Below are 25,275 nucleotides of genomic sequence, written 5' to 3'. Positions count from 1 at the left end.
ATATTAAACAGTAAAAGTCCCCTGCATTTCTCCACATATTGATGTATTGGCCTTCACACGCATTCCTACTGAACGACTCTGGCAAGCCTTTAAAAAAACACATTAAAGAGCTCGATTCTGCATGAGCCCAGTTGTTCCTGGTTCCAGTTGTTGTTGGTTACGAGGCAATCTGCAGATACTTGTGACAACTTAATAATAGATAAATAATAAATAACACCAGGGGTTTGATGTAAACAGATTACAGATTACCCAATCTTACTGTAGCTCCCCAGCTTTCATTACAGTCACTTTATTAAACACTTAAGCACATCCTTTACTAAGTGAAGACAAGTCCAGGATAAAGTGTCCTTTTCTTTACTATGAATTGAAAAATGTGTATATATATATATATATATGCATCAAGGAGGATTGAAACACTTGAAACACTATCCAAACTTAAATATGAAGCAATGAAGAAATGACAAGTAAAGAGCAGCCAGGAAAACTGAGCACTCCAGCTCACCATTGGCTTATAAAGTCTTTTTAATTTGTGCACACAGAACTTAGAATAAGGAGATGAATTTCAGAAAAAAGTTATATGTTTTTTTAGATACAGTGTAGTTTACAATGTTTTTGCCTTCTTAATAGTTAAGTAAGTTTGCCAAGCAAGTCAGAAGGTCAAATATATAAAAATAGGTAATTCAACAGGTAATTTATAAGCAATAATTTGTTTTTGTTATGTGAAAATTAAAGAAAAGAGTGATACATGTAGCCTGGAGTTCACATTGTTTATTCGGTATGAAACTAAGAGATTTTGACGTGACTTTCAGGACAGCAATTAAAATTGACATAAAATGGGGGTAGTGTAAACAAAATGACATTATAGTGGACTACAGTCATAATCATACAGTTACAATTCAGCTGGGCTCGGATATTATTTGGACTTCTAGCAATGGCAGCCAGTCCTTTAAATTAATATCCAAATCCCATCTCATAATACGATAATAAATCCACGAAAGTCAACAGTTAGACATTTCTGTAGTCAAAGTAATGCTAACACATTTACTGTCAACACTGTATGGACAACACTGAAAGTAAACACGTTTTCTTCCAGTACTTCTATAATAGTTCAACTGAGTTCTTTTCCGCAATCGAGAAACATGTAATGATGCCGTTCAATTGAGGACATTCTACGTCCACCAAACATTCTCCATCTCAGACCAACCAATCAGTGTTTTCTATCCCTCCAGACTGCCTCCATTCTCCACAAAGGGTGTGGCCCTTCCTTGTTTAGCCATGAAGCAGTATGTAATGATCCAGTCATAAAATATTATTCTAACACTATTACCGGTAAATAAAACTTAAATGTTGTGTTGACTGTTTTTGAACCCACCTTATTAAAAGGTTGTTTTAAATTATTGGTATTGCAGGGCACAACCTAGCAGTAGTATTGAGACATGTGTGTGTACACCTCTTCTATCCCCCATGTTTGCACATTACAGTCCAATAGGACCCGTTCAAAAACCCAGATGAAGATACTTTTGGAAAGAGAACCTCACAGGATGGTCAGACATGTCTGTATGTGCCACTGCCAAAGAGCGAGTTGCAAGCCATGCTGTCCCTTCCAGGAAGGTTTTTGTTGACTTTAGTCCTTCAGTTACAACTCTACTGGAAAAGAAGAAAAACTAAAATAAATGTGATATAACAGAAAGCAACAGACCACATGAAGCCAGTTAGTGAGCTTCCCATTTAGAAAAAACATAATCATTAATTCATTCAAAATATTGATTTTGGTTTTAAAGATTACCCCTTTGGAATGTGTTTGAGTTCAGTGAGACGAGGCAGAACAATGATCATGAAACTGAGTCAGAAGTGAGAAGAACCATCATTTCAGTTTGGTTGAGTAAATAAACAATGAACCTTTTAATATTAACGTTAATATGTACTCGTTTTTCTGCTTTCCCTAACAAAAGACAAAAGGGTTTGAATGAAATCAAAGTGACTGTGTAGCTAAGTAAATATTTAGGGTCCTATTTATTTTGTGTCACAATTGACTTACCGAACAAGAAGTTCACCAGTCATTTGGGTTTTAAACTTGCAAACCCCCCATAATTTATCACATCTGCCCCAATTCTTTTTGTGACAGGCTTATGTCACTGAAATGATGGTTCTTCTCACTTCTGACTCAGTTTCATGATCATTGTTCTGCCTCGTCCACTGAACTCAAACACATTCCAAAGGGGTAATCTAAAATGAAGTAACGCTTTACAAATCTGCACTCTGAATATGATTTAAATCTAAACAAATGACATTGGTCGCATGTCTGTACACGACATTATAAACTCCAGTTCGCCCTTCATAAAACAAGACATTTGCATTGTTTTCCAAGGCTTCCAGTATTTTGTCTCAGTTTAGTTCGAACATTCTTTCTGATAGAAACCGATATTAAGAGTCATGATATCTTTGTAAGAAAACTTTTCTTTTTGGGTGTTATCAGGTTAATTAACAGCCTTAGTGTATAGTTATATCAACAGTGTTATAGTTCAGCCCTTAAAAAAGGGTTTATTGAACACCAGCCACATAAGCATAGTGAGACCCTTTAAAGTATTAGTAATTGTGGCCTAGAAATTAAGAGTCCAGTAAGAGGAAAGACCTTTTTGGTATTTCCAAAAGAAATAGGGTTCAACAAACAGTTTTTGATGAGGAGAGAGATTTGAATCAAGTCATTTAAAAAAGCACAGATCAGATCTTGGTGTCATCACAAGAGGTATTAGGTACCGTTCACACCGCGAGCATATGGATCTGTCTTAGCATAATGTCGCAAGATTTTCACTCAAGGAATCAAACTAGATGTAGAGCAGTGTCCGCTTTACACAGAGCACTGCAAATCTAACCCGATAACACAGAAATGTGATTTTCACATTAGAAGAGAAATGCAAATATCTTAACTAAAATCTAAAAAATAAGGATTAACAGAGATTTGGTAAAGGCAAGGACTGTACTTGAAAATTCAGGCCTTAAGATAAGCCAAGGCTATTTGTTCACATAGCAACAACAACAAAGAATGAAACCTATTAAAAAAAGAGATGATAACTTTGAGTCCTCTAACAGTCCGCCACCAGCTCTGACTATTCAGACGAGGAAGGATTCACTGAATAAAACCAAAGCCAGTCAAAATAAAAAATGTAAAGGTAAACAAATGTGAATCATTAAACGAGGAGAGAACTTTGATTAAGAACTCTCTCCCTTCACATGTTGGAGGAAAGAATGTGTCCATGACATACCCATCAACTACAGTACTTATTTAATTGGATCCATCTTGAGGCTGATACACAACACTCTCATGATTTTCCTCTGAATAAGTCTGTTAAGTGAGATTACATGAACAGAAGAAATTTGTGTGTAATATTGCCACAAGCCACCATTAACATTTTTCCTATTTTGTACGTTGCAACAAGACAAAAGACAGCGCTGGATTCAACATCCTCCCGTAAGGCTGTGTGTGTGTGTGTGTGTGTGTGTGTGTGTGTGTGTCACAAAGGCCACTGTATGCAATCAAAAAATACTTTAACCTTGCCAAGGACAGGAGGAGAGACTACATTTCTACTGAGATCTGAGCGTCCATTTTCCCATTATACTACTTTTCTTATCTACAGAAACGCTAAAATCCGGTTAAATGGAGCCATATTCTCATTTGCCTTTAGAGGTCATTTTTCATGCTTGGAGAATTCCAGACTCAGAGGGCACAAGGGAATCCATTGTAATAATAGCCTGTTCTGTGAGGGTCCAGAGGCCCATTCTGCAGAGCCTGGCAGACACAGCTGAAACCCCTTCTGCCCCGTACATCCAGCTATGCAGCAACGATCAGCAAAGATGAGCCGGTGGAAGCTCCTGTCCCGTTGATCAATAAAAGAAGGAAGAATTCCTCAGTGATTGCTCTCAGGATCTTTTGCTTGACAAACCGTATAAGAAACATTGGACATATTGTGTGGCCCTCGAGGCCGGCCATTAGAGTGTAAACCAAGGAGCTCAGGCAACAAAGACTTTTGGCTTAGATAAGACACAAGTCAAAGTGTTCCTGGGCTTGTGAGAGTGTGTAGCGGACATCTCCTTTGCCACCCTGTGGTGGGTGTTTGGGCCCTCAGGAGGAGAAGCAAAGGCTGCAGCACTCCATGCAGATCTCAAGGCAGTCTGCAGACTCACAGCAGGCGTCGATGATGCCACAGTCCATGTCACAGGGGAGGTCACAGTCGCCACACTCCTCGGTCGCACAGCAGCAGCAGAAACACGAGTCGTCGCCCGCGCAGGAGCCGCAGGTGGCACAGTCCAGGACGATGTTACACAGAGTCAGGAACTCACAAAAGAGGCAGGCCAGAATACAGTGGACACAGCAGTCTGGAGAGAAAGAGTGCCATACAAAGTGAGTTTCTTAACATTCACTATTCATGATTACATTTTACTGTAAAAATGTTGTAATCTAATCTACATTTATTTTTCTCCTCCATGCTACATTTTACTAAATTGATCAGGAATAGTTGGGCAATGGAGTCACTATGTGAGGTCAGAATTCACCCAATTCAACTCTGATTAGTTTACTTCAGTGCCAGGCCAGAGTCTAAAGACGTCCAGTCCTGATGGAATTTAGTAGGGAGTAAAACATTTCTGTTGGTAATACGCCTGTTATCTTTACCTCTCTACTCAACCAGAGAACCACCCTCGTCTTTATAGAGTTGTCAGTATTGGTCAAACCTGCACATGTAAGTATCAGTGAAAATACAAGGTACCCCTTCACAATATAACAGTTACCTTGAGTTGTAAATGATAACTGTCAAGTTTTGTCTGTCATGAATCTAGCCTCTTTAAGATAAAAAGCTTTACACAACCACTCAAGCCGGAACAGGAGGTAGAGGAACGAACCTGCATTCCAAAGCAGGAATTGTTAAAGAAATTACAAGGTTAAAACATTTTGATTGTTTCCTTTTCTAATTTTCTCTTTTGTTTTTTTATTCAAAAAAGCAGTTCAGTTGGCATCTACAGTTAGTAAAGATTTATTAATCCTAATTTTTGAGTGGATTCAAAATATATTCTTCAAATAAAAGAGAGATGAGATGCTGCTTCTGCTGCACCAAGGCTAATTTAACCATTGCATTTACAAAAATAAAAGAAAATACAATTCCATTACGTTTGTTTGGGGCCAGAGAAGATGCGCAAAGAACAATTCTGATCCTTTGGCAAGACGTGTGGAATAAAACTGTCATTTTAAACCTTGCTACCAATCCCTCCCTCTACTGCTGCCTACAGCCCCTCCGTCAGTCTCTGCATCTCACCGTCCTGTCCCTCGGTGGGAATCTGAGAGCTGTTGCTCTTAGAGCTGCTCTTGCTTCTCTTGCTGCTCTGGGAGGTGATAGAGGGGTTGGACTGCAACTTCTTGGTGTGTTTGGCTCCCGCTGAAGAGGACGAGGAGGTGGATGAGCCGCCTCTCGGGAGGGAGCCCAGCTTAGGATGCTCATGGCCTCCGTTCCTGACGCCGTTGGACTGAAGGTTGTGCGTGTGAGGCATGTGATGTGTACAGTGCGTGTGAGATGAGTGTGCGTGGTGCTTGGCTCCGTTGCGTAGGTGGCTGCTGGGCTGTGTCCGGCATGGCTGGGTGTGATGGCCGGCCGTAGATCTGGCTGCTGGTTGATCTGGAGAGGGACAGGAGGATATCTACAATAAGCATTTAAAAAATGAATAGAAATACATTTAGTTCAAGATATACAAAATATAAATGAAAAATAGTCTCCAACAATAAAGTGGTATTTTTTGTGGACATTGTGTAACTGTTTTATGTATGCATATATATCTATATCTATCTGTAGATAGATATTGATATACAGTTGTGGTCAAAAGTTTACATATACCTGTAAAAAACATAATGTCATGGCTCTCTTGAGTTTCCAGTTATTTTTACAACTCGGTTTTTTCTCTAATAAAGTGATTGGAACAGATACTTCTTTGTCACAAAAAACATTCATGAAGTTTGGTTATTTTATGACTTTATTATGCGTTAACAGCTAAAGGGACAAAATCGTCTGGGTCAAAAATATACATACAGCAGCATGAATTAGGAATTTTGGTGACTTAGAAAGTCCAACCAATCCAGTGTTTTAAATCCAGTGTTTTAAATATTCTTTCGTTCAGCGTTTTCTAACTTTGCTCCAGATGTTTGGCAGGCTGCAGGGCCAGTGTGTGTGTGTTTTTTTGTGCATTTGTGAGTAGTCGTGCTTGCATGTGAGAAAGATGGAGAAGTATGTCAAAGGCCAATACCTAATGCTCTCCTGTGTTATGTATTATCCTATACCTAACTTAACCTCATCCTCTTCTGTCAATCAGTCGTATGGCTCCTTTAGCCTTTGACACAATACTGTATTTTAACTCGTTGGCTAGGATGTAGGTCGGTGAGGGAAGAGGGGGATTAGAGAGGGGGGAGGGAAACTGTGCACAATTGTTTCGTATTCCCTCTAGGTCTCTATTGTGAGTGGTTGAGAAATTGATCATTTCAGTTTTTGTTGTGTGTGTGTGAATGTATGAACACATGACATAGGCGGCTCTGGCAGGCAAACAAACGGACAAAGAGAGAGAGAGAGAGAGAGAGAGAGAGAGAGAGAGAGACAGACAGACAGAGAGACAGGGAGTCAGGACTGTCTACAAACTAGGCCCACTCGCACACAAATATATGCATTCATGCGAGGACACGTGCAGACACACACTCATGGATATGCACACACACTGACAGAACACAAGGTCTCAAGAAAGATCAAGAAAGCGGGCTAAGAGAGAAAGCTCAGTGAGAAAGAGAGAAAACAAAGTTGAAGAAATAGGTTGCTGCCCGTGCATATTTGGACTAGAATGGGTGTGACTCACAAACACCGATTCAGCAGTGAGAGCTGGCTAAAAATACCAGCAACTAAAGAACCAAATGACTCTGTGATTAACATGATGAGACTGGAAGCCCGCAGAGCGTGCGTGTGTGACGTTAAGCGGCAGCGTTGGCCATCGGGGGTCCAGCGACCTCTATGATGTGTGTATGTAAGTGTAGGTCGGTGCAGATGTGCTGGGCGTGACCCTCAGTAGAATACAGCTGCCCACACCCCCACATGCACACTTCCCTTTTCTCCACTTTACTCTCAGATACCCTGTCCTGACACACCTCCCTCCCAGACCAGTCTCTCTCTCTCTCTCTCTCTCTCTCTCTCTCCACGAATCTGCCTTCTTACTAACTATTAACTATACAAACATTACATACTTTACATACTGTTGCATTACTAAGCACAACATAGCAAAAGTATCTGTCTCTCCAATCTAACATTTTCTGCTCACTCTCAACACCGAAATAAATTCTGATTTCTTACAGTGTAATTATTTTGCTAATCATGATATATGCCAAAGAAAGTGCCTTTAAAACATCTTGTCAGTCCTGCCTACTAAGACAGTGAGACTGGGAAAATTATACTTTGCTGCTGTATAATCTTATTTAAAACCATTTAAAATATTTTGCCAGCTACATGTACACATCGCTTCAATCAACACTACAGTGTTATATTGAAAAAGTAATATGAGCCATGAGTTCAGTCAGATCAAGACAAGCAAGACATAAATGTGATTCACAATATCCCATCATCCAAATTAAGACTGCACCAACAACATTTATAAAAGTCCATGTGAACTTGATGAACCACCGTCATCAGTGCTGCTGCTGACTTTACTGTACGTGTTTGTGTTAATGTGCTGCTAGGTTAAATATAACAAGGCCTGTCAAAAAAAAACACACCTTATCTCTAACTACCAAAACAATGCTACGGTGAAACCGTGTCCCAATGAGCTAGTCATATCGATAGAACATTGAAAAAGACGATGTACCAGAGAGCTGCAATTCTAGCAAAATCTCAGTGAAGTGTGTGGGAAAATTAAAACTAACTGAATTAACATTTACATTTTGATTTTAAACAACAAATTGATGGTATCATGTTTGAGTCTTTCACCTGTAAAGTGTATACATACGGTATAATAGCAAAAATATGATCAGTATTTATTATACTTTATTTTACTATCCTGATGTGTTCATCCCTGCACATGTTTGCAGAATATATATGTCGGGAAAAATGCAGCCGGGTACGGGCATTAGTCTCTTTGTTATTGAACCTGTTTTGTTTCTGTGTTTGTGGATAAATACACAAAAGTTATTTTTATTTTTTTGAAACCTTGATTCATTTGCGTGAGTGGAAAAAGTGAGCAAATGGTTAAAGAAGAGGGTTTGGCCTACAAAGGAGGCTCTTTGATCTGAGACATCAACAAACCACTTCTTTCCCAATCGACCCCTGGAACATCACTACCCACAGTGTGTCGCCATTAACTGTACATTCTAGTTTATGTTTATTTTATGTGTTTGTGTTTACATTAGAGCAAAAAGGAGATAGTAAAATCAGGGGAAGACAGCAGAGACTGACAGAAAAGGAAACAGAGAATTAAAGGCAGAGGAGCAGAGATGGAAAAAGGCTTCAGCACAGTGACCTGTCTCTAATTAAAGGCAACATCATAGTCCTGTTACATTTTCCATCAACAACACACTGCACACTCCTCTCTATCCATGACAAGATAGTAACAAACAGCAGTTCACTTACACACATGTCCATGTACGCATTGGCTGATATATAATAACGGAAGTCTCTCTGTTTTTTGTATCTAATCTGTAATTCTGTAAATCTATGAGCAGTTAAACATCTTTGTCACTGACAGTGTGTGTGTGTGTGTTTGACTCATAACATACACAGAGCCCTGGAATCAAGAATTTCATTATGATTCATTCATTCATTAATAGATGAGATATTTCAATATTATGCTCTCTCTAACTATTCTGTTTGGTAAACAAGAGATTCTGCTCCTTTTTTTCCTGTTACTGTGCACTGTTAATGCTAATCCAGAGCAAAACAGGGATGAGGCTAACACACACTGCATGTCTGAAGCAACACTATCTTGATTTTGTTGAAAAACAAAGTATATCAAAGCTAATGGTATGAATCACTTGGTTATGTAAGGCGGTCTAACCTTGACGAGCAGGAACATCTCTGTGCGTGTTAAGCTGAAGGAGACGTAAGCAGGACCTGAAGGCATGGGAAGTGCTTCCTGCTCATCCATTCTATTAGATGGCGGTACACAAACCACACACACATACCTAATCACACACACACACCTGTTAACACCTTGCTCTCAGAAAGCTTGTCACAGGTCTAGACACATAATCTATAGCTCTGATGTCATCAGTGCGAGACAGAGCACACAGAATGAGGCTATTTTCTGCTTTTGCTTCTATTTCCTCATCCTTTTACTCGCACACACACACACACACACACACACACACACACACACACACACACACACACGCACGCACACAGACACACACATTCACAAGTGTTATGCAGCCACCCATGACCTCACCCCTGACTTGAGTCAAAGCAATTTTCTAACGTCTTCCCACAGATCATAAATACAGTAGAACAGATGATGATTGATTGATTAGTTTGTGATGACACAGATTCATATTCGAATTGGCTTATGACAAAAAAGACACACACACAAACCAACATACACACGCAAAAAGAACGAGCAGAGATAAGATCCATATCATATCTCTGCTTGTTCTGAACTGTCACAGTTTACTTAATGTTTCTTTTTTTGTACATAGTGTTTAATGTTCAATGTTACTTCAAAGTGCTGTAAACGCATGAGTGATTGTGTAAAGTTTAAGAATGAGGACGCTATGGACAAAGTGAGGAGGCACATGAAGGCATGCCAGGGAGGACTGGTGTTCATGGCGGTACATTTTGTCCAAGCCTGCTGTAGTTGCATCACCCGCCCTCCACAGCATATGGAGCTTGTGGTTCGATTTTATTGGGATGTAAAATAAAGCAGGGAGAGAAAGTCAGACGGAAACTCAAATTTCAGCTTGGGCCTGAAATAGGCAAACACAGCAAACAGGAGACGTATGGACACAAACAGGACACAAACGGAGACAGCAGACACTTACGCACCCACTTAAAACACACTGAGTTCACCTACTGATTCATTTCCTGACTGTTCAGTTACCGCAAACTAGCTATTACCACGGGGCAGGCTTGTATAGCTACCCCTGGATCCCAGGAAGAAACGCTTTTTGTTTTGTAATACTAGCTCGCATTACAGGTCACTCAACCCTCTTCTCACCTTTCTATTCCTCCTGTCATTCAAACTCATCACCCCTCTTTTTCTGTGAATGACAGGAAGGGAAAGTTTGGACAGCGGTGTCATATTTACATTTTTTTGAGAGTGCGTTTAGCATCCGGCCAACTTAGCCACAGGTATGTTTATTATTGCAAAGCTTGGTCTTCTAAGTGAATAAATTACTGAAACAGTAGAACCGAAAATTAGGTTGAGATTCTACCCATTTCAAACTGGAGTGAAAGCCACCAAAATATTTGTGGTGATAAGAACATAGCGTGCTTGCGTAATTTTTGGCTTTGCTACAGAGAGTTGGAGCAACTCACGTCAAAGAGAGGGAAAGAAAGTATCTCTGGCGGAAACATAACCATGGGACTAGTAATATCTGGGAGGGAAATGGGTGGTGGCGGTTTGTGATTTGACTCTGGAAGGAAAAACTCCAGGTGTTATGACGGTCCTCGCCAGCAAATTAGGGTGGAGGGTATTGACTGAACAGCTGGAGATTTTGGGAGGTAGATTAGCTTGGACAGCTCAGTATAAATAAAAAACACACAATTTGAGACACAGTCACGTTTCCTCCTACAATTTTCTTACTTCAATACAAGCCTGGCAACTTATTGAATCAATTTAACATGTTATTGGAGAGGATTGCTCAGAAACAGCATCAAAGATTAAGGAAAACTACTGGTTTCTGTTACGGAACTACAAAAACCTCATCAAAAATCGCATTGACATTTTTAATAACGCAAACAACTAAAGAATCTACTGCAGAAGAAAAATCTTTAAATGCATGTTGGGTGTTTTGCTTTATATGTCTAGACTGGGATTGTACAATGTTTTTACAGAAAGAATTTGTGAGATTTGCTAAACATATTAGTATAAAGCAGGTTGTCAAAACCTTTTTCAAAGAGGGCCATTTGATAATGGGAAGATCTACGGGGGCCAAAAGTCCCTACTGACATTTTTTAACCATAAAAGTTACATGCAAATAATACATTTAATACAATAAATATTATCTTTATTTTTCAAATGTAATTGTAGCCAAATATAAGCCCCTCAGGCAGGCGTGAACAACTTGAACAACACAATTCTCCCTTGCATTCCTATCTGAGTCAGATAACATTAAACAAACTTTATGGAATACTTCCATGAAGTTGATCTTTAGTCGTAGGTAAAGCTGTCTGTTGTCTGCTAAAAGAGGAATTGCATTTTAACGTTTTATGATTGATTTATTGGTGCTAACAGGCCATACATTATATGGTATAAAGCAAACTTGAACAAACATCATTCTCAATGAGACTGTTGTGGGTTAGAAAGGAAAGGAAAGAGACTGAAGCCAAATGAGCAATCCAAATTAACAGGGAGGGACAAATTGCAGAGATACATTAATTTTCTTTGTAGACAACAAAGAAGTGAGGAATGAGAGGGATGGATTATATTTGACAAAGGTCCACAACTTGAATCGAATTAAGGATATTGTGGTCACTTGGTCAACATCTTAAACCCTAAGGCCTAAAGATAATACTTGGGCACACCAGACAACCTCAATGTGACAGAACTCAAATTAAATCAAATTTAATTGGATCAGATAAAAGTGCCATATGAACCTTAAATAGGTGATGTATAAGTTGTATTCTCAGCCAGAGAATCCAATGCAGAATAAAGAGCAAAGGAAGAGGAAAGGTGTTTCATTTCAAGTTTGGGTATTTGGGTGCTTTTGTTCAGAAATCAGAAAAGTATCTTACTTTGCTGACAATGTACTATAGAAAAAATATCTCTGTGTGTTGATTACCTGCCCTATTTCTTCAGGGTGTGCAAATGTATTTGTTTAAGGTTGTGACAATGTGACTCATCAGACCAGCGATTGGTAAGAGTGTGTCTGTGTGTGAGGGTGCCTTTTACTCACATGTGATGCTCTTGTTGGGTGTTGTAAGCTCCGAGTGCGAGAGGCTGGTGCTCCACTTGTCTCCATCACCGCCTTGCAACCTTTCTTGGGTCCCATTTAACTTCAATATGAGGGGCTCAGTATAGGTGTGTGCCACATCTAAAAAACACACAGAGTTACATATACAATTAAAAAGATCTGTTTTCTGTAAGACCACACAGGTTTAGGTTCATGTTAAGTTTATGTTTAAGGTTTAAGGTCTAGTTTTTCCCGAGTGAGTGGCAGTTTTCCTTGAGGATTTCATCAGGAATCAGCAGTGAGCTGTTTACTTGTAGAAAACGTGTCTACTCCAATGTAATTTCCTATCCACTAGCACTTAATTATTTTAAACAGAGTGGTTCTGCTGACTTCAACAAAGCAGAAGATTTAGTCTGTATGTGTGTGCTCTCTCCTGAACTTGCATCTGGAAGCAGTTAAATCCAACCCCTTGGGACTGTTTAGTAGTCTATGTGTGTGCTTATGAAACCCGAAATCTGTGTGGGTCTATGTGCCATGAGTGGATGTATGTGTGTTTAAAATGCACACATAAGATAGCATACACATCATATACAGTAAATACATGTGTGGGTGTTTTACGTGTTCACCGGTACCATGCAGAGCTCTAATGAATCTGTTATTATGCACACATGTGCATACATACATACGCACTACACAGAGGCCTTCAAAGCAGGGCAGGCTCGGGCCTCTGAGAGGTGCAGACTCATTCCTCGGCAAATGGGAGCCAGCTGGGTTTGATAAACACACACACACACACACAGACACACATAACCAAACCGCGTCCTGTACGTGGACTCAACACTTCCCGGCTATGTTTATTTACTTTATCCAGTCTCGCTCACTTCTCTATCTGTCCTCTTTTCTGTCCCCTGCCTCTAGCGCTCACCGTCTCAAGTTCACATTCCCTCTTTACAAATAAATTCCTTCACATATTTGACACAACTCCATGGATTAATTCCCACTTTTAATGTAAAAAATATACTGTCTATGCATAGCGAGCAAAACTTTAGAAAGAGTGATTTGTGTGAAGTGAAGTGAAGGAAAGACTCATACTGTAAAACCTATTGAGGCAGTGTACTTAAACAACAATTTAATAATGAAAAGGTGATTTGTGGGAATGAGATAAGTAGTTGATAGTATCAAGGTAGTGTTTGTTCCAACATAAATACTGTAAAGTATTCATCATATCATTGAAAAACTTTGCTTTACTTTAGTAAAGCCGGTTCTCTTTGTAATAGTGTACAGGGCCCCAGGTCCTTATTCAGAATTTCTTTCTGAATTTTCACAGTTCTTAACGAGTTTGGTCCTTAAAACGGACAAGGCAATAATTGTGGGTGACTTTAACATTCATGTGGATGTCGACAACGACAGCCTTAGTACTGCATTCCTTTCATTGTTAGATTGAATTGGTTTCTGTCAGTGTGTAAATAAACCAACTAACTGTTTTAACCACACTCTCGACTTGGTTCTTGTGTATGGGATTGGGATTGAACATTTAACAATTTTTCCACAGAACCCTCTCCTGTCAGACCATTGTCTGATAACCTTTGAAAATCTACTATCGGAACCACCTCCTCCTGCCAAGGGTTTCTACAGTCGACGCTTATCGGATACCGCTGTAGCCTCATTTAAAGAAGCCATTCCTTCTGCTCTAAGTTGAGTGCCCTGCCTCAAGATACAAGAAGACTCCTGTGAGAACCTCAGTCCGTCCCAGATCGATAATTTTGTCAATACTGCTACAGGCTATTGCTCCTCTGGAAAGAAGAATAGCAACAAGAAGGAAGTCTGCTTGTTAAATCAAGAATAGATTTTAAGGTACTTCTCCTCACCTACAAGGCACTTGCTGGTGAGGCACCGTCGTATCTTAAAGAGCTTGTAACACCTTATTGCCCTACAAGGCAGCTGCGCTCCATAGATGCTGGGTTACTTGTTGTTCCTATGGTTTTAAAAAGTAGGCTGGGGGCCAGAGCCTTGAGTTATCAAGCTCCTCTTTTGTGGAACCAGGTTCCACTTTCAGTCCGGGGTCAGCTCTTTTAAAGTAAAACTTTCCTCTTTGATTCTGCCTATAGTTAGGGCTGGCTCAGGTTAGCCCGGACCAGCCCTTAGTTAAGCTGCTATAGGTTTAGACTGCCGGGGGACTTCTTAGGACACACCAAGCTCTTCTCTCATGCTCTCGTTCTACCATAATTCACGTTTTATTGATGCACATGAATAATTCAGCTTCTTTCCAGGACTTTTTTTGAGCTTTCTCCCCTAGCAGGTCTCCATAGATCGTAGTTCCTTCTGGACCCTGGTCCTGACACCTACCGTGCCCTGCTGACGCCTGCTGCTGCCATCATCATCATCATTATTATTTTAGATATTAATCATATTACTGTACTCGTAAACCAACATTACCCTCTCCTAAAGTCTCTGTGCTCTCCCTCCCCACAGGCTTCTGTAGATGGTGGTTCTATCTGATGGTGGTTGCCCCTGCAGTGGTCCTGCTGTGCGCCTGGCTTACTACTCCCAATTACTTGAATCATTTCTGTCATAGGAATTGCATGTATTATACATTGTTCATTCTGTACACATGGCATCCATTGTAGTCTGTCCATCCCGGGAGTGGGATCCCTCCTCTGACGTTCTCCCTAAGGTTTCTTCCCTTTTTTCCCTCTTGGAAGGGTTTTTTCATTTTTTGGGGAGTTTTTCCTGTGCCGATGGTGGGTTTCGGGACAGAGGATGTTGTATGTGTACAGACTGTAAAGCCCTCGGAGGCAAATGTGTAATTTGCGATTTTGGGCTATACAAAATAAAATGAATTGAATTGAATTGAATAGTATAGTCTTTAATACACCAAAGGGAAGCTGTTCATCAGCTTGGCAGAGCTGTGTTTCTTTAAGGTAAAATCACACACTTTACGCTTATGACTGTGTTTTATATAGACTTAATTTAACTACTGAAGAGAAGGCCAGATAGCAGACAAATTACATTACATTTTAGGTCTGAGCAACATATTAATAGTTCGGGTATTAGATTTTGCACACTGTATTAAGATTTCACGACTCAAATTAATCAATCAAATTTCTTAACTGCAAATTGATTTTTGAATAAGTTGTTAAATGAATTCTGCGATTCATCTTCTTTGTATAATCAAACACTGAATATCTGAGATTGTCATCTTGAACTTATTTTTCCTGTTTTTGTTGTTTCTTAAATCAAACCAAACAATTCATTCATAAATTACCAGCAGACAAAACAATAGAAAATAAGTGTTAGGCAGCTTTAATGTCCTTTGAAACACACATACACAGAAAATAAAAAATAAAAAACTCTACTCTGACTCTACAAGATGAGCATTCATTTGACTGCCTTAACAAAGAAAAAATATGACATGGTAAGAGATAAAAACTGCAATAATCATTGCAACATTTCCCCAATTTACCACAAAGTTGAAAATTTGGTTTTTATTAGCGGATTACAGCTGTATGTTCTCTCTCTCTAACTTTTCTTTTTGGCAAACAAGAGATTCTGCTCCTTTTTTTCCCGGTACTGTGCATTGTTAATGCTAATGATTGTAATGTTGCATATTGTCAAAGCAGCAAACCCAGAAGCAAAACAGAATGAGGCTAACACACACTGTTGGCATGTCTGAAGCAACACTATCTTGATTTTGTTGAAAAACAAAGTATATCAAAGCTAATGGTATGAATCACTTGGTTATGTAAGGCGGTCTAACCTTGACGAGGAGGAACATCTCTGTGCGTGTTAAGCTGAAGGAGACGTAAGCAGGACCTGAAGGCATGGGAAGTGCTTCCTGCTCATCCATTCTATTAGATGGCGGTACACAAACCACACACACATACCTGATCACACAAACAGACACACACCCACACACACATTACTTCCTATATGTAGTACGAGCTCTCGCCACACACACACACACACACACACACACACACACACACACACACACACACACACACACACACACACACACACGTATGCTCTTCTCTTCACGTGGAAGCCATCTCTAAGGTCCATGTTGTATCCATTAGTCTCAATCAGCCAGCTTTAGATATAAAAGCCACTAGTGAGAAGGTTTTTCCTCAACACTGACAAATATCTATTTTAGAGGTATACATGTGTATCATTCAGGTTGTGCATGTCTCTGCCAAGCAGTTTATATGTCGGTCCATCATTACATTCATTCACCCATCCGTCATTATTTTGCTTTCTTGTCATTACTTTGAATAAAACTTGTTTTTTAAGAACATTTAAAATGAAATGAAAATGCATGTAATACGCCAAAGGATGAGCAAGCCCGTCAGCCATACATCTAGTCACTTGGGATTTTCTGTCTAATATTTCTATACTTAGTTATCATTTAGCTTCTATAAATGTTATCTATAATTGTCCATTGTTCTATGCAGCTGGTATCCATTTATCAAAATATTGAGGATGGATCATAAAAAAGTGCTGGCGGGCAACAATTGACTATAATGACAGAAGACAGTTGGCAGGTTTTTGAAAATAGGGAGATCGGAAATATAATTCAAACAAAAAGCGCCTTAGGTGGCATTTAACGGTTATACTATCTGCTTTCCCATGTTGTTTTGGTCTTACTCTGTGGAAGCTGCTTTTGGGGGCAATTATTTCATTATCAAAGCCACATGAGAGCTGAGCATAAGCAAACTACAGGAAAGGAAAAGCTGGTCTTCTTCAGTGTAAGCTTCATAAATACACAACAACTAATTTTAATAAGAATCCATCGTTATTACACCTGAGAAACACATATAGGCCTACATCAGCGAACTAGCAAAGACTTGAGTTGGAATTGGAAGTGTGAGGAAAGTCTGTATTGCTGCCAGTGTTAATTTGGTCGACGAAAACTATGACAAAAAATGTTCGTTAACGACCTTTTTCCCATGACTAAGACGAGACGTGACGAAAACGGATCTTTGAAAATAAAACTATCACTAAATCTATTCTAACTTTCGTTAACGAGACAAGACGAAAATGTTGGTGGTTGACGGAGTCACAATACTTTTTTAATTTCAATTTTAGTAACACTTAAATGGAAACTTAGTACTTAGAAATAGTCACGGCTTGACATTAGGTTGCATGAGACGGTCCGTTACAGTAGTCTTCAACAAACACGTCGACATGATAAAGTCATTGCAGGGTTCTGATGCCTCACGCATTGACCGTGAGACACACGCATTTCAACTACAGTTCACAAGTCACATCGTGAGAAGACGGTGTTAAACCGTCTCGGCCACCGTACGCTTGTTGATAAGCAACATAGAGGCGTGAACACACGTGACAGGTGGAGGCTTTTGATACAACTGCTACAATATGGCTATTGTTTTCAGACGAAAACTAAGAAGGATTAAAATGACTAAATGTGACTAAAACTAATATTCATTTTCGTCGAAAGACTAAGATCAAGACAAAAAAAAATAGCTGCCAAAATTAACACTGATTGCTGCCCAAGTTGGAAAAGTATGTGTTGAAGATATGCATAAATACGGACACCAAATATTTCCATATCTGTTTCACACCTCCACACTCCTTCAGTGCAATAATATGTATTATCATTTACACTCCTGCTGCCAATGGAGCTCTATGGGTTAAAAGTATTGTAGCGTCTTGTGATTTAAAGTGTTCCCTCTTTAAATTTTCAAACCCACGATTGATGAAAGTAAGCAGATTCCCACCGGACCCCTCATGCCATCTGAGCAGGCCTTCAACCAATTGTGTGTTGGCATCAGGATCAAACCACCAAACCGTTCGACCCCAGAGACATTTTTTAGATCTGACAAAGATGAGCTTCTAATTCAAATCCGACCAGAGCAATCAAGAGCCTCTGAGGAGAGCTAACTGTGTGTTTACACATGGATGAGTATGTATATTTGTTTGTGGTGTGTGTGTGTGTGCATGCTTCATGTATGTGCGCCCTCATGTGTGTTTATAATTCAGTTTGTGTATACGTGTCGGTTGGCCTCAAAGGGCGATCTGGGGGACTTTTCCTAAACAGTTAAACAAAAACATCTGGATCAGAAAGGGCAATGGTTAAACTAAACATACAAACACAGAACCAGGCTGAGAGCTGGCAAAGGATGCAACACATTCTGGTTCACCTGCAGAGAGCACAACCTGCGTTTTGAACTCTAAGAAGAGGGGGGAGGGGGGAAGCTGAGCTCAGTTTACCTGCTGCCTTCTGAACTACCTCAACCCTGTTTATACAACTTCACTGTACTTTTTCAGGGGCACAGACTTCTAATGTGCAAAGTAAATGAGGTATCTTAAGTGTGTATTTCCCCTTTGAAGAAGACATACACTACATAAGCTGCATACCGGCCACAAAACGGAGCAAACCAGCATACATCATGCAAGTGAAACTTTCATTATAAAGCTTGCAATGCTTTTATTCCCATCAAGATAATATATATGCACAACATCTGATCACAAAAATTGAAACTATTAGTCAATGGAAAGTAACTTAACTGACAAAAAGCTGGACGTTGATTACAGTAATCATGAGTCACTTTCTCTTTCTTGATAAAAAGGCAATTTAAAGTCTTATGGACATTGGCATTTTACAATACACTGAGATAAAATAAGCTACGGAAAAAATATATAAAGTATGAGGATAATATCATCAAATATATGATGCGTATGTTCATACAACAGACAGAATATAAAGTAATAAAACAATAGTGTAAAATGTAATGGAATACACTGCTAGAATAAAGCATATCATGTTAAATCATAAGAGCATAATCAAAATCTACAAAATAGTAGTAATTAGGCAAGGAACAATATGAAAATTGAAGCCAATATTTATCCTGGCCATAATAATTAGAATTCCTAGTATCATCCCGATAATCATCAAAATATGTTTAAAATGATTAAAATGGCACTTTAAAATATAGCAATAACTTCGAGTTTTAAGACTAACCATACACAGGCACATTCACACACAAATGGGTGCACACCCTGCTTACTCATGGCTAAAAACACAAAGATAGAGATATGAGTTGAGGGAATTGAGGGAAAAGAAGATACAATGAGATGAAGTGAAGAGCAACCAAGCGGAATAATGTCCAGCAGAGCGGAGCCAGGGGATCCGACGCAGTAGCCGGTCTTTGGCTGGCAGTAATGACTTCAACTGATTGAAACAACACACAGCCACTGGGGTTCTAACTAGCCTGGAGGAAAATACAACAAAAAAACAAAACAATCCCTCAACAAATAGAATCCCTCTTGGACATACATACAAAGAAAATGTAAAGAAGAGGCAATTGTTTAGGCTGAAATCGAGCCAAAGGCATACACATACACCCACACACTGCACAGAGGGGCTTGTGAGAGCGCAGCACTGGAATATGTCAAAATTCAGCGATTATAGCCGCTGAGAGAATCAAGCAGTGTAAGCTCATTAAAAACAAAAACTGTCTACCGATGTCGAGTGGGAATCTAATTGTGTTACTTTGTCTCTGAGATCTCTCTGGTTTCTGGGAAAATATGCAACACTGGCGCATTTAACAACATGTGGAAACCAAGGCCAAACTGTTTTACACTCCGAAAGAGCATCAAAATCCAAGAAATGTCGAATATAGTGTAGATACCCGGCTCTTATGCACACATTGACCACAGTATTGTTCAAGCTCCACAACACCTCTTCCACAACTGTAGACTTGACACTGGGTGAGACAACAACCACAATCTGTCACCTCAGCAGTTTCTGCACAGTAACGGGCCTCTGGCTCAAGTGTCTCAACAAGATCGACGGTCTGCTTGCTGGTTAGTATCATCGCATCATGCTGACACTAACTGTCCACAGTTTATGACAAGGGTTATGCAGATTTGGAAAGTCGGGAGTGGGTAAGAGTAGAGAAAGGAAGAAAAAGAGTGAGAGCAGGCCTCCAAAGCAGCAGCAGTTTATCAAATGTTTGCGAGGTGGTGAAGGAAAAAGAAGAAGCATACTCATTTCGTAGTTCAAATATGCTGTGAAAAATGCCTCAAACTGCTCCCAGTTTATTTCTATCTCTGCGAGGAACCAAATTAGACACACGCCTCAACAAACCTCACGGACTAAAGAGGGACAAGGCGGCAAATCTGTGCGCTGGAGCTCAGAGAAAGATCGAATGGAGTTAGTTTGGACTGTGATGTAGCTGGTGAAATGTGACATTTTTATTCTAGACAGCATAAAGCTCTGGATAAAAAGACAACAGCAAACATCTAAAACTATGAAAACGAGTCAAAGAGACAACAATATAATGGCAGTAGATATTCAACTATTTCATATCTGCACAGCTGTTTAAGCAGTCCAAATAGAAACTGTTTTACTGTTTCTATTGATAACTGCTAATGACAAACTGTACGTCACATCTGACAAAGTAGTAACTGAACAATGACCCATCAGTCCGTTGTCTCTTAACAGCTCTGCACTTTAGCTTGAGTTTGCTTGACAGACTAAAAGAATGAGGTTCTTCACAGCTCTACATCCTGCAGGGTCCGATTTAAAGAAACTAACAACTACTGAGCTTTGTTCTCTCAGACACTCATGATAGAGCTAGACATAGTAATATATTACATTATGTATCATAGCTCTATTTTCAAAGTTGCACTTTCATATTGCAATGACAACATGGAAACCAAAAAGATCTGCTCAGCCCCAAAACAGAGTGACAACAAGAAGTGATGAAAGAAAACGAGAGAATACACGTGTGGTGGTACAGTGAGGGGGTCCTATATAAACAGACAGCCTTGTTGCATCCTCATGCCTGAGTGAGAGTGACACTCACAACAGAGGCACACATCTCTCAACATGTACACACCGGTGTTCAACAGCCTCGTGTCGACTGAGCAGAAAGGACGGCAATCCAAACATGAGGAGACGTGAGGAATGAAACTCTCACAGTCTCATTTTAATACCTACCGAGTACAAAAATGAATCAATAAAACCAGAGTTAACAGGGTTCATATTTGAAAACCTTTTCTATTGTGTGTGTGCTAGCAGCGGAATAAAAGACATCCTTCGGCGAAAATTGGCAAAAAGATTCCAGCCTCAGTCAGATCTATACATGAGCCTGTTGTGTTGCTCCAAAACCCTGCTCTCTGGAGGCAGAGCGATGGGTGGGGGTGAAGCACAGCGCTGAAAGCAGCGCCTTGTTAACCTCAGTGGTAGCCTGACCAATCTTCTCCTCTCCACCCTGGCTCACCTACCTACCGTCAGCATACACACAAACACTCATACACACACACACACACACACAAATTATACCAGCCAGCCAGACAAGGCGTCTGACTTTAGTGGGAGAAGCCACAGTTGTACTTTGTGTTGGCTTCCCGAGGTGCAAGCACAGGTGAATGCAGCACAGCCACAGCAACATGTCCAGGCGCAAACCTACAGTTTAATAACTCTAAAAGTCTTCGCAGAGGTATCATCATTAAATCTCATGCTGTACTTACACTCATCGTGGTGAACCACAGTGTGCGGAGAACACAGATGTACGCGTGTGGATTCTATGCTGTTGCACATTCGGCACAGTAATCAAAATAGATTGGGTTCAGACTTGCCTTTTTAAAAAACAAACAAAGCATTAAAAAAAGCTCCATAACCATTGGGAGTTTTAGAGGCAGGTTCCCATTGAAACAAGCCACTTAAGTAGTTTAAAAATGGCTGCTCGTGTGTTGTCTTTCCCCTTGCGGCACGCACAAATGACAACACTCTTTCAACCAATCAACGTTCTGCAGTGAGTCTAGCCCCACCCTTTAGTACCAAACAACTGTGCCAGGTACCCCAACGGAAGGGTACCCAAAAAGTGGTACGGTACGGTTCGGATTTTTGGTACTATTCTCAACTTTTGGCAGTGGAGACACAAATAAAAGGGTACCGACCCGTACCGTACCGCTCGGTGGAAACGAGCCATTAGATCTGCACTTGGGTCTGCGGTCAATGCTGTCCGGACTGGTTTTAGTTCCTTTACTAAATGTTCAGGCAACTGCACTCATTTTGGCTGATCCTGGATGAGTCATTCAGGCATAATACTGCCTTGAGTCGGTTAATGTTCCCTGATTCCCACCTCAGTGCCAGTCAACCCTTCCCATGACCAATAACACAAAGGGGAAGGGTCATTTCTCAATTCCCAGCAGTCTCATTGTGGTCGCTCCACAGCGCTGCATTGGTCCTGACCCCTTAAATCATCCAAGTGGGAGTCACTGGAACTCTGATTCTGAGTCTGCCATTAGCGTTTAGTAATTACCTGTGAGTAAAGTTTTAAACATAACAATGACTCAAGACTATTCCGTTTAGGAAAACTAACATCAACCTTTCACAAAGGTGAATGAACTTTTCTCTTCTTTTGGGTGGTTAAAAGGTCTCCCACAGCTTGAAAAGAAAGGAAAATATGTTGCCTCCAGCTGTATACTCACTCACGTATTGGCTAAAACTAGAATAAGGTTTACGTAAGAGGCCCCTTTTTCTGAATAAATCAGCTAGCTTCTATTTTTTTCTATTCTATTCTTTTATAATAAACTCTTGATAAGAACTTTCTGTCTAACTTTTTAGAGGCAATCACGCTTACACACAGACACACCAATAAAACAAAGGAGGTTTAATGAGTTGTAAGAGCAGTTTGAGTGGGTCTGTTTTTGCAAACTCTTTCTTACCTGGACTGGGACAGGGCTTTTGGCTCGGGGGTTCGTTTGATCTCACGTCTGTTAAGGTTGCGTGTGTTTCAGGTTGTGGGGCGGATGGACTGGGGTCCCCCTCATCAGGTGGCTGTGGGGAGATGGCAGGGGCAGTCCTCTCCTCATCCATGGGCGTAGGCCTGGCTCTTATGGCAGGAGGTGGAGGGGCCAAGGAGTGAGCCTGAAGCAGAGAGTGGACATAGCCGAAAATATTATTACATTGATGTCATCGTGGGTCATGTGAAACGCTTCATATTATCTTCTTATTATTCTTATAAGCACAACTTGAACCAGCATGAATCACGTCTAGCTGTCAATTCACTAAAGAAAGATGCTTTCCTAAAACAGTGGTATAACAATGGATGTGCCTGATCATAATCTACTTTTAATCCACACGGTTTAAACTCTTTGAACGTATGTTGTATTTGTAGTTGCAAATCACTACTAAATTAAAATGAAAACACACAGTATTGTTGATATTCAACAAGTAAAAAAAACTCCCAATCAAGAGTTGACTTTTTATTTTCCAAGATGGACATTCAAGTGGAATACTAAACATTCCTCAAGTATTTAGATGATGATGATGATGATGATAATTAAAGTGTAAGCATGAATCTAATGCTTAAATTATAACAAAATGTTATTTTGTGTGAATCTTTTTGGCCCCAGACTGAGTTCTTACTAAATGGTTGCTAAGCGACATTTAGACTTACGTCCCCGTAATGAGGTCACGTGGGTTCCATCTGGAGACGTGCAGGCGGAAGCGAGCACGCGGGCACGTTCTCTTCTCATTAACACGGAACTAATTGAGTGTGTCACGTGCCAAAGTGTGTTTGGCGCGCGCCATCAATGCCAGAGTCTCAGCTGGACAGCTGTTTGCGCGCTCCCGTTGCTTCGTTCCGTACTCGCTGCCCCCCAAATAATTGACATATTGAGTTGAGTTTTTGCTTGATGCGAAGTTGAACGATTTCATAAAAATCGATTCACATAATAAAATAACTATAGTGGGCGTAGTGTTAATCTTTGAAAAGGTAAACGGTGCATATTTAGGGGAAAGAAAAAATAGACTTTGCACCGATCACATTAACAATGCCACACTTGTAGCTTGGATTTCGTGTAGACTTTTTTTATAGCAATAAGTGTCCATTTCAAGAGAAGAAAGAAAGCATAAACTTTACCGCAAGCTATTCTGTTTAACTGTATTGCACCCAGCTTTGCTTTAACGGGTCGCTGCGTGCTCAGACCCAGCTCAGCTGTGTTGCGATACTTATTCTGCCTAGATCGCGCAGAATAAATCGCGTTATTTAAAACAAACGCACAGAAACAAAGAAGAAGATCGTACCTTCTCTCTGGCTGGGAAACGGTGCAGCCGACCTTTCGGCTAATTCATTCTCTGGCCGCTGCGGGTGGACTTCTTGCCCCCGGAGACCCTTTCTGTCCTCTATCCCTCCACTATCGACACCTCACACGAGCACCTAATCTCTTTTCGGCTCATGGGGGTGCCCAAAAACGCCCAATTCAATGCATATTTGTCCTGCGAAGATAGTTCTCTCTCCGCCTCCAAAAGTTTCTCTGTGCGGATCGTCCTCCAGCAGACCAGATGTTGGGTAAGTTAGTGTGTCTCTGCAGGCAGCTCGCTGACTAAGTCTTTGTCTGCGCTGCAGGGCTTCTCCACTTCCCTTTGTTTTTCTGCGAACAAAGTCTTAAAGGCTACACCACCGTCCCGAAATGCTTTTAAACCTTTATCTATCTATCCGTCCTGTACAGGCTACTCGATCTCTCCTCTCCCTTCTCTCGCGCTATACTTTCCCTCAGACTTTAGTGCTGCAGCTATTGGACAGGAAACGACAGTCAGCAGTGATTGTGTTTCCTCCAGGCTACAAACTAGTTGGGCTGAACTATACTGACATATAATTATCCCCGTTAACCCGAACCAGGCACAGCCCTGACACAGGGAAGCTTTCATTAAGAATCATGAGCCCAGGAACCACATGTTTTGTCCCTGATAATAGAGAAGAGAACAATGGAACAATTGTTCATATACTATGTAGCATATCTGTGGTGCTCAGTTATAGAAACAATTTCACACAGGGCTGCAAATGTTTCCCCGTTGTCCTAAACTGTATTCACAGAGGGAGGCCTTAATCCCCACTGGCGTAAATACCATAAGTAACCAAAGCGGTTGTTCTGTGGATGTGATATAGTCAAAATAGCCAGTATAACTTTCTCATTAGTCAACCATGCATCTTCAGTACTACTGAAAAAAAGTATTCCAAGAATGAAAACTCTAGCTCTTCCTAAATGCACCACCTAAATCTTTGAGTTTAGCGGCACACAAGGGAGTCAAACATTTCACCAAGGCCTGTGACGTCGGCTTAACCTCCAGATGTTCTCTCTGCTATGAGGTCTGGGCCGAACACAAGTCAGCAGCCACCTTGGTC

General features: G+C 40.4%; 1 protein-coding gene across 2 annotated transcripts; it reads right to left on the bottom strand.

Annotated features, from left to right (window-relative positions):
* Positions 1-753: 753 nt before the first annotated feature.
* On the bottom strand, positions 754-24,801 carry mdfi (MyoD family inhibitor). 2 transcript variants are annotated; one of them, XM_040204596.2, is made up of 5 exons: positions 24,177-24,801; positions 22,814-23,015; positions 12,119-12,256; positions 5,307-5,663; positions 754-4,374 (listed from the first exon to the last, which is right to left on the bottom strand). In XM_040204596.2, the coding sequence occupies exons 2-5, from the start codon at positions 22,962-22,964 to the stop codon at positions 4,121-4,123; spliced, it is 900 nt and encodes a 299-aa protein (XP_040060530.1). In that variant the 5' UTR covers positions 22,965-23,015; positions 24,177-24,801; the 3' UTR covers positions 754-4,120. The 2 variants fall into 2 exon arrangements, with proteins under 2 accessions (XP_040060530.1, XP_077948343.1); XM_078092217.1 differs by lacking the exon at positions 12,119-12,256 and having other exon boundaries at positions 3,419-4,374; positions 24,177-24,666.
* Between the last annotated feature and the right edge of the window lie 474 nt (positions 24,802-25,275).

This window comes from Gasterosteus aculeatus, chromosome 17, assembly GCF_964276395.1.
Source record: "Gasterosteus aculeatus chromosome 17, fGasAcu3.hap1.1, whole genome shotgun sequence".
NCBI lineage: Eukaryota > Metazoa > Chordata > Actinopteri > Perciformes > Gasterosteidae > Gasterosteus > Gasterosteus aculeatus.
The sequence above is the reverse complement of the archived record's forward strand: the minus strand, read 5'-3'. Positions and strand labels throughout refer to the sequence as shown.

What these genes read in the sequence shown, in the direction of transcription:
- mdfi (XM_040204596.2), bottom strand. Translation starts at nt 22,964, where the DNA reads ATGGATGAGGAGAGGACTGCCCCTGCCATCTCCCCACAGCCACCTGAT. An exon ending in AAAGCCCTGTCCCAGTCCAG is followed by an intron (nt 12,257 to 22,813) that starts GTAAGAAAGAGT and finishes TGTGTTTTTTAG; the next exon opens with ATGTGGCACACACCTATACT. An exon ending in ACCCAACAAGAGCATCACAT is followed by an intron (nt 5,664 to 12,118) that starts GTGAGTAAAAGG and finishes GTCCCTCTCCAG; the next exon opens with ATCAACCAGCAGCCAGATCT.